General features: G+C 40.5%; 1 protein-coding gene across 1 annotated transcript in view; it reads right to left on the reverse strand.

The window, feature by feature from the left end:
* Nucleotides 1-15385, reverse strand: part of DMD (dystrophin) — a 3507873-nt gene that overhangs the window by 2323918 nt on the left and 1168570 nt on the right. The window contains exon 21 of the mRNA XM_073614841.1: nucleotides 7771-7916. Coding sequence (XP_073470942.1) covers nucleotides 7771-7916 — 146 coding nt within the window. The remainder of the gene's footprint in view (nucleotides 1-7770; nucleotides 7917-15385) is intronic.

Here is a 15385-nt window from a genome sequence, read left to right on the forward strand (position 1 = left end):
CACCTATCCCATGTGAGTACTAGGGCTTTCTTGTTTGTACAATAAAATTGTGTTAAATGGTATCACGCTTTGGAGTCTCTTTCTACTGTTTATATATGAGGATACAGCATCAGTGAGCAGTTTGGATCCAAACAGCTAACTTAGAATCCCTGAGGTGATTCACATGTGTGTTTGACCAAACTTAATTGTGAGGTCACACGCTCTAAGGTGAGCAGCCATTACCTGAGGGTACGCACCGCAACACGTTATTTTCATGTTTTTATGAAGTCACCATTATAACTTTAATAAGGACTATATACCGATTATCTTGGGCTGATCTGCGTTTGATTAGAATATCACTGTTATATGCACTATAACACTTTATGATTCATGTTTGAGGCACCATATATATAATTTTTATAAGTTTGTTTATTATTTTTATTTTGTCTGTGGAATGTGACACTTAACACAGAATTTATCATCACAGCAATCATAAAATTCTATATACAGTTTTTAAATATATTATAACTTTTGTCAGTTTTTATTTTTATTGTTATTGTTATTATTTTTCTTATTATTGCATAGTTGGCACTTTAAAAATATTTGTTGGAACTAATATTAGGAGATAGCGCAGCATAGCAATTTTCTATTTATATTGTTTTCACATGAGTTTATGGGCCGTGATCAGTGCTAGCAGCTGTCGATCATTATCACTCCTCCATTAAACTTTGATTTCTATATATTTTGTCACTTTAAAAACAGGTCGCTTGCAAGATCCTCATAGTTTGTTATAAATTATTTAATGGGTCTTTCAGTAGCTTACATTTATGAAAGTAAATGCATAGCATATTTTTTTAAGTGTACTACAGATACTGTAATTGTTATATCTCCAGTTTTTAACTTCTAGTTTATTTGTACCCAAAAGAGGTAAGTTATAAGACTTCATGCAGCTCAGGAAACATGAAACCATCAGTCCTTGGTTGGGCAATCTTATAGTCCAATGCAATCAGTCACATTATTGCTTTTAACATTGTAGTCTGCTTTTTTAAAGTCATAATAACATTTTCACATAGTATGGTTGGTGGTGATCTAAGGGGTAAGCATTTATGAAAAGCCATCATTAAAAAGAAATAACAACCATAACTTTGAACATAGTTTTGGCTGAGGAAAGACTTCAATATTAACAAAATACACTCAAAACTATTAATACAGCCCTGGCTGAAGAACAAAATAAGGACTAGCATTAAAAGAAAAACACAATTTTTCTGTCTCATTCGCTTCACCTGGCATAGTACTGATCTTCAAAAAGTAGTCAATTGGACACTCTTCAGGTAACCATAGATCATGCTCTTTTTAGAACAATGCAAAAGCCACACTTACCAGTGTTCCTAATACAGAAGGCATAAAAGCTTTAATCAATGTGAGCCCCACATGGTAAAAAATTTTACTGCTTGTATAGCTACCTTTCCTGACACAGCATGACAGCATGTACATATGGGTAGGCTCCGCCTCCCGCCCTATTCCAGGACCGATTATACTATATAAGCAAGTCTCCTCCCTACAGGCAGCATTCTCTTTTTTTTCACTGCTACAGCCAGTTATGCTGCTGCTGCTGAAAGCAGGATTTTTTTGTTTCCCTCACTTTGGTGGATTAATCTGGCCAAGCTGCACAGGTTCAAGACTCTGCTGTGATGAAGCTCCCCGCTGTACAGGCTATAAATCTACTATTTGGGGGAGACCTCCCCCCTCAGGATCCAGGATGAGGGGGGTGATGGCATCTGGTCTCTATGGAAATCTCCTTCATCATGACTCCATGGATGGACATTTATTGGACTTCCTGTTTGGCCATTAAATGTGCAGATGGTAAGGCACCACATAGTGCACAAATCCATAGTATTCAGTTACTGCTGCAAGTATGTTGTTAACTTGCACCACTGAAAGCATATGTCACACATGTGAATTTTTCTGGCTTGTCAGAAAAGCAGCTGGCCAAACAGGCATCATTAGATTAGCCAGGGGTGCCATTTTGCCAGCAGAAAAGCAATAGCCTTTGCAGAGTGCCCTGGGACAGTGAATGGATCTGGAGATGAAGAAGGTTCATACTACTATTAAGTAGTGTTTTGTGACCTGCAGTTGAGCTCACTTCGGTAGCCAGACTGTCAGGATCTCAGACAAGATGAAAGCAGAGCTCTGGCCAGTGATAAACTCTCTATGATGGCTGATCCTAGAGTGAAAATGAAGTAGCCAGTGATGCAGTTCAACCACTGTGGATACAAGACTGTATGCTGTTTCTCTGGTAGTCCGTTGTGGTCAGTCAACCCTTATGGCTCATCCCACAAGTAACACATACCGCTTTTAAGTCAGAGTGGTGACTGTTCAAGTCAGATCCGGTAATATCTAGAAGGGGGATTAATCGCCAATGACCAGAGGATAGCCAAAAGGCAAAGTAACGAAGATTGAATGACAGGTTAAACCTGGCAAAACTTTATAGGAGAATAAAGACTCAATAATCATCTTTATTTGTCTGCCTAAATCCAAGTCTACCCAAGTTGCCCAGTAGGGTCGGCTGACAGAATTATATGTAAATTTGAGCTTTAGGATCCGTGGGTCCTGTGCATTAAGGAAGCCATTGGAATTTTTATTCCTCTCCTCCAATTCATTGCATTCCCTCCATGACGCATTAGAGCAGAAGGGTTATGACAGCATGTTCTTTAGTCAAAAGTAAGACTTGGTCAATGAGCAGAAGGATTAGGATCCAAAACTGCATATGGCATTGTTGCAATCAATCTCTCCAGCCATCAGTAAGGCTTGGCTTCCACAAATCGTACCCCATGATTTCCAAGGAGTACAATGTCTTCCTGTAAAAAAGTTCTGGTTCAGACGCTGATTGAATTGGGAGGAGCCATCATCGAGAGACCAACTAGTCTCTTTACAGCAATGACCTGCCTGGAAGCAGCTCTGAATCTCTGAAGAATACAATAGAGTTACCATCAGAGTGAACAACAGTATAAGTATCTCACTTGAACAAATTATAGCTCTTTCCTATTGGTTGCAACCCGCGGTCGAAAAAGGTTAAAGAAGTAGCCTGTAGTAACCCATGTGGTCCGAAGGTCCCAATGGAAGGTTGACAACTGTATTAACTTGTTTTGTAAAGGGAACACTTGCTTCCTACACCAGGAACAGTAACTCCACAGAGGAGACAAGTCCCTTTTGGGAGGTAGCTAAGCTAGCTAATCTTTCAGCTTATCAGCTACTAGGCATACCATTCGCTCGCAATCTATTACTTGTCAGGTATTCATGGACAAGGTATCCAAACTCAGAGTTGCAGTGGTCACAGGCCTTCTGAAAACGCAACAAAGAGAGCTTCAGCTATGCTGCAAAGACTCAGCAAAATGGGGAAGTCCTATCTTCACTGTCGAGAAGGAATGCAAGACTAGACTAATCAACTTCTGTCAGCGGTATCTCCCAGTCAGGTCTGTCAGCCCTTTAAGTTCGGGTTTCCTAGAACTTACTGCCAGACAGCATAAGGTACAAAGCCATTGGATGCCATGGGATGGTCTCCAAACCAACAAGCCGTTCAAGGGATTGGCAATAAATAAGGCTATCAGGATATTGATCTGACAGTAACCTTGGTGGCTTCCCAGAGGTGGAGTCAGTGAAACTACTGATATCCAGCTGGGTCTGCAGATTAGCCAATATGTATATTGAACAAACCTATAGTCTCCAGGATCCTTATTAGGATCTGCAGTCGTTCAGTGGTGATGAGGACAATAATTGCCCGGTGGCCTGCAGGCCATGATATCCGCGGGTACAGTCTCAGATCCGAGAACCTCCTATTCTCCTTCATGAGATTCAACACCTCATACAGCATGGCCATGGGTATCTTCCAAATTCAGACAAGTTATATCTAGGTGCTAGAGACCAAGAAGTGAAGGCTCACCTGGAGGTCTGACCTTTAGTGTTTGAAATCCTATAGAGGTCAGGGCACCTTCTCCAAACTTCAAGTACATTAAATCATAGGAAACCCTAGAAAATTTAAAGGATGGAATCTTCTGTTACCCGCTGTAGGGATGAAATTGTATACAAGTAAGCCTAGGGACAGCATTAAGGGATAGAAGAGGCTTGGTTGTGTCCTCACTCTCTGGGGTCCAGTAACTGTTGCATATCTTGGCAAACCAATTCTGAAAGACCTGGGCAGATTCTTTCCCCCCTGGGGTCTTCCAAATAGTGTGGGAAACATTGAGGGTTATTTACTAAAGGGAAATCCACTTTGCACTGCAAGTACACTTGAAAGTGCACTAAAAGTGCACTTGGAAGTAAAGTCGCTGTAGATCCGAGGGGGTCAAATAAAAAACACCATTTTAGCTTGCACATGATTGGATGATAAAATCAGCAGAGCTTCCACTCATTTCAGATCTACCCCTTAGATTGAGAGTGACTGCACTTCCAAGTGCACTTGCAGTGCAAAGTGGATTTGCCTTTCGTAAATAACCCCCATTGTCTCACTCTCCATTCAGAGGGATAATATCAATATGGCCAGTAACACTTAAGAAGTATTTTGTATGGCTAATAGGTCTAGAAGGAGCTCAGATATCCAAGTGTCAAGCCATAAACTACCTTGTTGCTGAAATTATCAGGCAAAATGGCTCTAGTCTCTTCCTCAGCACTATACAGAGGTCTGCATCTTTGCATCTGGGTTAGAACATCATCCTTCTGGCATATCCAAACTAAAGTGTTTGAAGTACCACAAGCATTGGAAATAGATTCAAGGTTGTAGAGAGACATAGAATTGGCCCTTCTTCAAGGAGCAAACAATAGGCTCCTTAGGCCTAACAACATCAGAAGAAGACAGTCTCTGTCCATTAAAAAAAATCGCAGTGGTGCGGACCAAGTTAGTGAAGGGGCTTGGATGGCTAGGACAAATCCATCAATTGAGGGCAGAGACTGCATTCCCAGATGGATTGCGCATCCATGGATAGAACTCTAAAGGAGTCCCTCCAGAACTACTATGTGAACTACGACCTGGTGTACAATTAACACATTGGGGGCCCATTTTAAAGTGGACCCAGTGGCCTTAGCTACAATACATTTCAGTCATTAGTGGGGATAGATCTAATCCTCGACTTAAACATTTCAGCCTTACCCACCTTTGTTGTCTGGTGATTTGGTACATCCCATATGTATATGGTGTTATGCTGTGTCAGGAAAGAGGGAAATGTTATACTTACCTGCCAGTAATTTTCCTTTCCTGATGCAAAGCATGACAGCATATAGGTCCCTCCCGAAAGGGCTTCGCAGTGATACTAAGTTACGAGAATACTGCCAGCAGGGAGGAGACTTACTTATATAGTATACCAGTCCTGGAATAGGGCAGGGGGCAGAGCCTACTCATACATATATACTGTCATGCTTTGCATCAGGAAAGGAAAATTACCGGCAGGTAAGTATAACATTTTCCTCTTGGTGCACAGACCTTGCAAATAAGCAGCAAATATATTTAAAACAAACAGGGAGTGATCTGTACCACACTCTTGGCTTTAAATATTACTTTAAGTTGTTTCAAACTCACTGCAACAGGTTTCACTGTGAGGTTGATTTACTAAAGGCAAATAGACTGTGCACTTTGCAAGTTCAGTTGCATTCATTTTCTGTAAATGTGGTAAAGCTTCACTTTATAAAGAATATCCAATCAGGTGCAAGGAAAAAATATGTTTTGCTTGCACACAATTGGATGATGGGAATCAGCAGAGCTTCAGCACATTTACTAAGCTCTAGGGAAAATGAGTCCAAGTATACTTGCAAAATGCACTATTTGTCTTTAGTAAATCCAACCCTATGTTTCCAGCATCAAGAATGGTAACATTTCCAGCATCCAAAGTCAGTTAGGTAGGAGAAGACTGCCCTGTCTCTTTCTTTCAGTGGGATCTTTTAGCTTTTTGTTTTTGTTTTTAACCAAAGGATTAGGAGGCACCTTGTGAAAGGCAAATGCTTCTTCCTTGGATTTCACAGAAATTGCTTAATTAGAGCTGATTATGTCAGCTTCTCTAGAGTGCATAACACCCGTTTAAATAAAGTGATTTTAAGCAACAGAGAGTGTAGCGCTGACTACGCTCTACTTCCTTTAAATAATAATCGGGGCGGCACAGTGGTGTAGTGGTAGCACTCTCACCTAGCAGTAAGAAGGGTCGCTGGTTCGAATCCCAACCACGACACTACCTGCTTGGAGTTTGCATGTTCTCCCTGTGCCTGCGTGGGTTTCCTCCGGGTACTCCGGTTTCCTCCCACACTCCAAAGACATGCTGGTAGGTTAATTGGATCCTGTCTAAATTGTCCCTAGTATGTATGAATGTGAGTTAGGGACCTTAGATTGTAAGCTCCTTGAGGGTAGGGACTGATGTGAATGTACAATGTATATGTAAAAGCGCTGCGTAAATTGACGGCGCTATATAAGTACCTGAAATAAATAAATAAATAAATAAATAATAAGGAAATATAATATGTATTAGTATAGTAATACAGTATATAAGCTCCTAGATAAGTACTCTTTTGGACCACTCTCTAATATGACTTCACATCCAAACACAGCTAAGCTTGTAAATCATTTAAACCCCTAAGACCTTCTGGTAAGCTGACACATTTATTTTACCAGTGTTGTTCCCTTATATGTTTAGTAGATTGACTTAGATGGTGGTCATTTTAAATACTATAGAAGCTGAGAAGTTATAGTTCAACTTACAAAAGTTATTGTATCAAAAAAGAGAATAAAATCTATCAACAATATTACAACAGAATCAGGTTACTTCTCATTTAGCACAGGATTTACAGAGGTCCCTATGCGTTTTCTTTTTTTGTCAATAAAATTTTTATTGTAAGATCGAAAGTGTAGCATTTGTACAATCATAATAACATTTGTACATATAGCTTGAACATAATGAATTCAATGATAAGTGTAATATGTTACACCGTTAGAGATCTCTTTAATGGTAATCAGTCAAACCAAGACTAGATTCTTGCCTTCTCCAAACGCAATGTGAAAACCATATGCGATATCCATTTTTAGTTGGAAAACTAGTATGATATGATCAGCCGATCATTATTCCAATGTCTCTATTTGGTGTGTGCTCTAATTACGTGTAAGTTGCACTTGAAGTCGAGATAGGTAGAAAGAAGATGGCAGACCCAAAAGAGGGTAGCACAAGAGGGAAGAGAGGAGGTGGTGAGAAAGAAGTAGTAAGGAGGTGGTAGTAGTATGTCAAGCTCCCAAAGTTATCTGGGTTTATTTCTCCGTCAAGGACTCATATGTTTTAGAATATTTGAAAATGACCCAGGGTTGCCAAATTTTCAGTTGCTTTGTGGGCTGTCGCCCTTATCTCTTCCATTTTATAGAGGAAGTGAACCTCTTCTAGCCATTCCTTAGTTGAATCATTGTTTCTGTTATAGTGCCTATGTGTTTTCTAACCCTGCACTTGCAGTCATAGAGAGCCAGCTGTAACAGTTTTGCAAACATCTGCAACCAATTTTTCAATTTACTTAAAACGGTTTTCTAGGTACAGGCCCACCTAAAAAGTGTTCAGTGGCATGCTTTATATTGTCGCAGTGCTACTTTTAAGCACAGAAGGGAAGATCTATGAATCAAGCTATTATCCCATAGTAAGTCTGTCTCATAAAGTGTATCATTGCTCCTGCTTTGAACTGCCCTGCTATGCAGGAAAGATGAAGAATCTCTACTTCAGTATGCAGTACTGCAAAATGCCTTGTAACAATATAGAAAAGCAGCATTTGATTACATACCTTTAGCTCCCTGAGTCTTTGTTCCATGATTTCACATTCAGTAACAGTGACCTGAGGTATAGCAAGTTTGGTTTCAGACTCCTGGATCCACAGAAGGATAGTGCTCATTTTCTCCTTGTATTGTGTTGGAGGTAAACTGTCTAAAACTAACAAAAACATTTCAAGTATTATATTAGGCAAATTGTATCATAATTACATATTTGTTATGAAAAGCACGATCCTGGTATTTCAACCATTCAAATATATTAGTGAAAAAGCAATGGTATAGCAATCTTTTGCTGTAATGCCCAAAATAATTTTGATATGTGACACAAGTAGAGATGTTATATTTTATTTGCATAGGAAAAAGCAAAAACACAGTCTCTAGCAGTTTTTGCAAAAATAATAAATACAGTATTATAAATATATAAATTAACAAATCACAGCAAGGGACTATTTAAGTTCCCTGATGGAAAAGGAAATGACAGAACCTATTATTATTTGTAAATACAGTATCTCACAAAAGTGAGTACACCCATCACTTTTGATGAGACCAAGATAAACTTATTTGGTTCAGATGGTGTCAGGCATGTGTGGAAGCAACCGGGTGACGAGTACAAAGACAAGTGTGTCTTGTCTACAGTCAAGCATGGTGGTGGGAGTGTTATGGTCTGGAGCTGCATGAGTGTTGCCATCACTGGGGAGCTACAGTTCATTGAGGGAACCATGAATGCCAACATGTACTGTGACATACTGCAGCAAATCATGATCCCCTCCCTTCGGAGACTGGGCCACAGGGCAGTATTCCAACATGATAACGACCCCAAACACACCTCCAAGATGACCACTGCCTTGTTAAGAAGGTGAGGGTAAAGGTGATAGACTGTCAAAGTATGTCTCCAGACCTAAACCCTATTGAGCATCTGTGGGGCATCCTCAAATGGAAGGTGGAGGAGCGCAAGGTCTCTAACATCCACCATCTCTGTGATGTTGTCATGGATGAGTGGAAGAGGACTCCAGTGGCAACCTGTGAAGCTCTGGTAAACTCCATGCCCAAGATGGTTAAGGCAGCGCTGGAAAATAATGGTGGCCACATAAAATATTGACACTTTGGGCCCAATTTGGACATTTTCACTTAGAGGTGTACTCACTTTTGTTGCCAGCGGTTTAGACATTAATGGCTGTGTGTTGAGTTATTTTGAGAGTACAGCAAATTTGCACTGTTATTCAAGCTGTACACTCACTAGTTTACATTGTAGCAATGTGTCATTTCTTCAATGTTGTCACATCAAAAGATATAATAAAATATTTACAAAAATGTGATGGGGCTTACTCACTTTTGTGCGATACTGTATATTCTATTATGAATATTATCTAAATATTTGTAATATTTTCCTAATTGATTTTCTATTTTAACATCTTCATCTGAGAAAAAATTACACGTTATAATAAGCTTGGAATTTATATGTGATCTGACAATGAAATGTTCACAGATCGTTTAACTGACAGAAATGTTTTATGAACTAAAATGCATAGACTGAATCTCATAGTAACAGCTGTACTGTATGTGCTTAAAGTATTTGTTAACCCCCCAAAACATTTATCCTGTTCCCTTAAAGCATGAATAACAGCACAGTGCTTGTGCTCTGTATTTTGGCCTCCTGTATCACCTGAAATACCTGGCTGTTCCTGCCAGTTTCTACCCTGCCCTTTGTATGCTGACCATGATATATCAGGGCTGCTGAGCCCTGACACAGTGGTCAGTGTATGTGCCTCTGTCATACGCTGCTATCTGCAGCTCTCCTGTGTCTCCCTCTGTCCCCCCCACTCCCTGTCAGCTCTCACTAGCACCACTCTGCCCCTCTCCCCACTGCTTCAAAACTAACTGATCATTATTTCATCCCCCTCTGTCATATAAAAAGCCTAGTGCCTGTGCTTTATAAAAAAGTCAATGTCTACCTGTTTTAACAGTGTCTTCCAGCAATCACATGACTCCAGGCAGGCTCTCTGCTCCTCTCCTCCCTGGCTGATGTTAGCAGGGGAATCTCAACCCGGCCCGCTGGAGATATCAGACTGGGAAAGCAGAAAGCCAGGAGCCATGTGATCTCTGGAAGACACTGTTAAAGCAGGTAGAAATTGGCTTTTTTTTTTACACGGTAGATGTACTAGGATACAGGTTTTTATGTGACAGAGGGGATGATATAATGACCAGTTAGTGGCTTAACAACCACTTTAAGACTTTTTGCCATGTTTAAGAACCAATACGTCCAGCTTTGAAATCAGCCACAGAATTGAGAGACTTTGGGGGACTGTTCAAAGGTTAATTAACCGCTTGCCACCTGCCGGCCATCATATGACAGCCAGGCGGCATGGCTCTTGTTCTCGGTGGATGTCATATGACGTCCATCCTTTTAAACAGGGCATGTGCGCGATCGTGTGCACACAGCCCTGTACCTTCGGTGGTGGCGTGTCACGGAGACACCGCTCTCCACCGAGGGGGGGTGAAAAGCCATTGGGCATGGCTGTTTACCACGTGATTCACCATGATGAAGTCTCGGCCGATCACAGATGGTACCTCCCCTTTTTGCATGGCGCATGATTGCGAGCATGCTGTGCGTGCACATCAGTGGCGGCGTGTTCCCAGGAACACTGCTCGTCACCAACGTTGGTACACAGCCATTGGCCGGTGGCTGCACCACGTGATCGACTGTGATCCTTTCATTCTTTAAATGTAAAACATAGAGCAGTAACGAGATGTTACCAGGTTCTCCTCCTCACACACCGATCGTGTGTGGGAAGGAGATTGCAGTAACATCTTATTACTGCTTACAGTGTACACCAACACACACTGATTGCCCCCCCAATAAAGAGGATCTGTCGCCACCCATCAAAGTACCTGTCTCCACCCATCAAAGTACCTGTCTCCACTCATCAAAGTACCTGTCTCAGTTCATCTGTGTACCCGTCACAGTTCATCTGAGTACCCGAGTACCTGTCACAGTCCCTCTGAGTACCCGAGTACATGTCATAGTCCATCTGAGTACCCAAGTACCTGTCATAGTCCATCTGAGTACCCGTCACAGGTAATATGAGTACCTGAGTACCTGTCACAGTCCCTCTGAATACCCGAGTACCTGTCACAGTCCATCTGAGTACCCCAGTACCTGAGTGCCTGTCAAAGTTCATCTGAGTACCTGTCAGAGTTCATCTGAGTAATTGAGTACCTGTCACAGTCCATCTGAGTACCCAAGTACCTGTCACAGTCCATCTGAGTACTCGAGTACCTGTCAGAGTCCCTCTGAGTACCTGAGTACCTGTCACAGTCCATCTAGGTACCCGAGTACCTGAGTGCCTGTCAAAGTTCATCTGAGTACCTGTCACAGTTCATCTGAGTAATTGAGTACCTGTCACAGTCCATCTGAGTACCCGAGTACCTGTCACAGTCCCTCTGAGTACCCGAGTACCTGTCACAGTCCATCTGAGTACCCGAGCACCTGAGTACCTGTCACAGTTCATCTGAGTACCTGTCACAGTTCATCTGAGTAATTGAGTACCTGTCACAGTCCATCTGAGTACCCAAGTACCTGAGTACCTGTCACAGTTAATCTGAGTACCTGAGTACCTGTCACAGTTCATCTGAGTAACTGAGTACCTGTCACAGTCCATCTGAGTACCCGAGTACCTGTCACAGTTCATCTGAGTACCTGAGTACCTGTCATAGTCCATCTGAGTACCCATCACAGTTAATCTGAGTACCTGAGTACCTGTCACAGTCCCTCTGAGTACCCGAGTACCTGTCACAGTCCATCTGAGTACCCCAGTACCTGAGTACCTGTCACAGTTCATCTGAGTAATTGAGTACCTGTCATAGTCCATCTGAGTACCCGAGTGCCTGTCACAGTTCATCTGAGTACCCGAGTACCTGTCACAGTCCATCTGAGTACCTGAGTACCTGTCACAGTTCATCTGAGTACCCGAGTACCGGTCACAGTCCATCTGAGTACCCGAGTACCTGTCACAGTTCATATGAGTACCTGAGTACCTGTCACTGCCCTTCAGAGTACCCAAATACCAGTCACCAGCCCATCAAGAGTACCCAAGTACCTATCTATACCCCTTTAGAGTACCTGTCACCAGGCCATCAGAGTACCCGAGTACCTGTCACCAGGCCATCAGAGTACCCGAGTACCTGTCTGCAGCCCATCAGAGTACCCGAGTAGAATACCTGTCTGCAGCCCATCAGAGTACCCGAGTACCTATCTGCAGCCCATTAGAGTACCCGAGTACCTATCTGCAGCCCATGCCTCAAAGAATGTATGTTGGGGTGTTTGCTTTACAAAATGGGGTCATTTTGTGGGAATTCCACTGTCCTGGTGCTCAAGGACCTTCAAAAGTGTGATAGGTAGGAATGAAATGAGATGTGTAATTTATGCTCCTAGAACGCCTGAAGGTACTACTTTAATGTTGGGCCTCTGTATGTGGCCAGGCTGTGTAAAAGTCTCACACATGTGGTATTGCCGTACCCGGGAATAGTAGCAGAATGTATTTTGGGGTGTAATCTTTTTCTATATACATGCTATGTGTTAGAAATATTTTATAAATTGACAACCTTGTGTAAAAAAAATGCGTTTTCATTTTTTTCCACATTTTCCAAAAACTTCTGGAAAAAAATGAACCATTCAAAAGACTCATTATGCCTCATAGATTATACATTGGGGTGTTTGCTTTCCAAAATGGGGTTATTTGCCTGATCAGATGTGATAAATTTTCAGTGATTGGCACCATAGTTTGTAGACTCTTTCACTTTTACAAAGACCAAATAATATACACTAATTTGGGTTATTTTTACCAAAGCTATGCAGCAGTATAAATTTTGCCAAAATGAATGAAGAAAAATTACTATTTTGCAAAATTTTATGACAGAAACAAAGAAAAAGGCATTTTTTTCACAAAATGTCCTGTTTTTTTTATTTATAGCACAAAAAAATAAAAACCCACTAGTGATTAAATACCCCAAAAGAAAGCTCTATTTGTGTGGAAAAAAAGGACACAAATTTTATATGGGTACAGTGTTGCATGACTGAGTAATTGTCATTCAACGTGTGAAAACGCTGAAAGCTGAAAATGGTCTGGGCAGGAAGGGGGTGTAAGTGCCCTTTATTAAGGTGGTTAAGCAAAGGATACACGAGGACAGATATGTCTGAACATTGGGTGTAGTTTGAGTCAAGGATTGAAAGATTGAAAGACTGAAAGACTACAAGAGTAGCAGCAAATAGCTATCAGCCAGCCACTTTTGAATAACTCATCCAATCATGAATGTTCCCTTCTAAAAGAAACTGGCACCAAAAAGTGTTTCCAAAATGTAAAACATACTAGAAATTGAGGCTGAAACTGGCAATACATGGATCGAAATTCAGTTTAATCATTATCTGTTTAAACCAGTCTGTCGGCATATTCTCACACAATCAGCACTGCAGGCAATAGGCAGCAGCGCAGTAACTGGCTTTATTAGGTTTACTAAGACATAATTGAAAAACTTGTATCAACCAGCAGATTTTATGTGTCATTTTAATGCATCTTACATTTACTTTCCTTAGGCAGTGACACACACAGGGCCCTTTGTTCCTTTTCTCTCTACTTATTTTCATTAGCAAGGAGATATTTCAGCAAGTTAGACATTTTCAGAAGCAGCACACTTATTGCAACCAATTCTTAAAACTGAGAACTTCCCTTGCTATTATCTGACTTTCAAATAAACATAAGTTGTGTTTGATCCAGTCAGCTAAAAAAAATTCCAGTTTGGTAACTCCCCTCTAATGCTTGTTTAGTCTAGGAGACATGGAATAGGCAGAATTACGGACTTTATTTCTCACTCCTGCACATTCCCTTAATATTAGATGACTGCTCACTTCTCTTTGCCGGTCACATGGTTGCCTTTTTGCCATTGTCATCACGTACAATGTACAAGCAGCTTTGAATGTGAGGACATTGAGGGTCTGCCCCATTGAGGGGAAAGAGGTGAGCACCAACTGCCAAAGGAGCAAATACAGTATAGGGTGAATATACTACTCTTTTTTAAATCCCCAAGACTGAACAAGCATTGAAGTCTTAATATTATGGGAAAGATGAAGCAACAATTGCAATTTCTGTGAAATGACCAAGTGAAATTGATCAATGTTGAACTGAGATGCAATAAGCAAAATACTAGTCAATCTTATCTGATTTAGGGCAACTGCATTTCTAGTTAATGGGGAAAAAAAACAGAAAAAAAAACAGAAAAGCTGTGTTTGAGTTACTAGAAAGGACATACAGCATATGTGAGGGAAATGTTTAATTTGATGAACAGTCCCACTATACAATAGCCTTGGTTTGAAATGTAACTGTTCACTAAAGTTCATAGACATTCCCTACATTAAAACAAAATATCACTAACAAACAGTAAATTAGTTAAAACAAGATCACTCTGACAAAGCATGTGTCAACATATATATGTGTAAGAATGAAATCATAATGCAAATAAAGACAGGCAATTAAAAAGATAATTACCAATTAAATAATCATGAAAATGTGGCATTAACATTAATTAAATTGAGCCATCACACTTATGAACAATGTTAAATTGCAGCTTTTGTGCAGGCTACAAAGTGGAAAAAATGATTTGGCAGAGCGTCTGCATATAAATACTCCTTTTCCTATAAAAGCGTCTTTCATTAGGAATTCCTTTTCCCCGTTTAGAAGTTAGTTCATCTTTAAAGCATATTTAAAATATGGTTTTTGGCGTATGAAACATTAAAAACATGATTTCTTTTCTGCAAGAAACTTCAAAGAATAAAATGCACAATATTAATCTTCCAACTGGCTTTGATTGCTAGAAGACAGATGGAAACATGCATCAAGGCTCTGCTTTGTTTGAAAAAAAAAAAGGATAACCCTCCAGAAAAAAAAAATGGAAAACATTATGCAGAAAACACCCTGTCCAACTTATACTAATGATTTTACTTTGTTAAAATATGAATATTTCCTTTATTTTTCATGTGGCTTGGAGGATGAAGGCCAGCACATGCAAATAAGGTTTACAGACTACAATCTTCATGCAGGGTCCAATTGTGTGGGACCAAATGGGGTTGGACATATTGGGTCTTCTGCAAGACTCAGTGGTTAAGCTATGTTTGATTAAAATAAATGATTTGGTTTTTGAAAAGGTGAACTTTTAAGAACCAATTAGTGCTGATGGACTAAACTTATTTTTTTAGTTTTGTACTTGGAAAGAGTAAATACGTCTGTCATGTTTTTATTGCTGTCCAGGACCTTATTAGACAGATTTCACCTCACTTTCTTTTGCTGTAATAACCAGACACGAAAAGAGGGGAGCAGTTATCATTGTGCTATAGAGACACAAATAACCTGACAGAGGTTTCCCATTTACTGTTGCAGTCTATGCCTGCATTGGTGAAATTCCTATCACTTTCTGTTCAAAACAGAAGTCCACAGACTGTAAAAACTGACGGAGGTTCTATCCCTTCATTACGCTGTCAAAAGCAAATACATTACATTTGACATATTTTTTGTAAATTACAAAGACCTTGATTTCCCTTTGAAGAATGGGGAATCCAGATATCCAGGAACTGGCAACAAA

The sequence above is a fragment of the Aquarana catesbeiana genome, linkage group LG02, assembly GCF_042186555.1.
Source record: "Aquarana catesbeiana isolate 2022-GZ linkage group LG02, ASM4218655v1, whole genome shotgun sequence".
Lineage (NCBI taxonomy): Eukaryota > Metazoa > Chordata > Amphibia > Anura > Ranidae > Aquarana > Aquarana catesbeiana.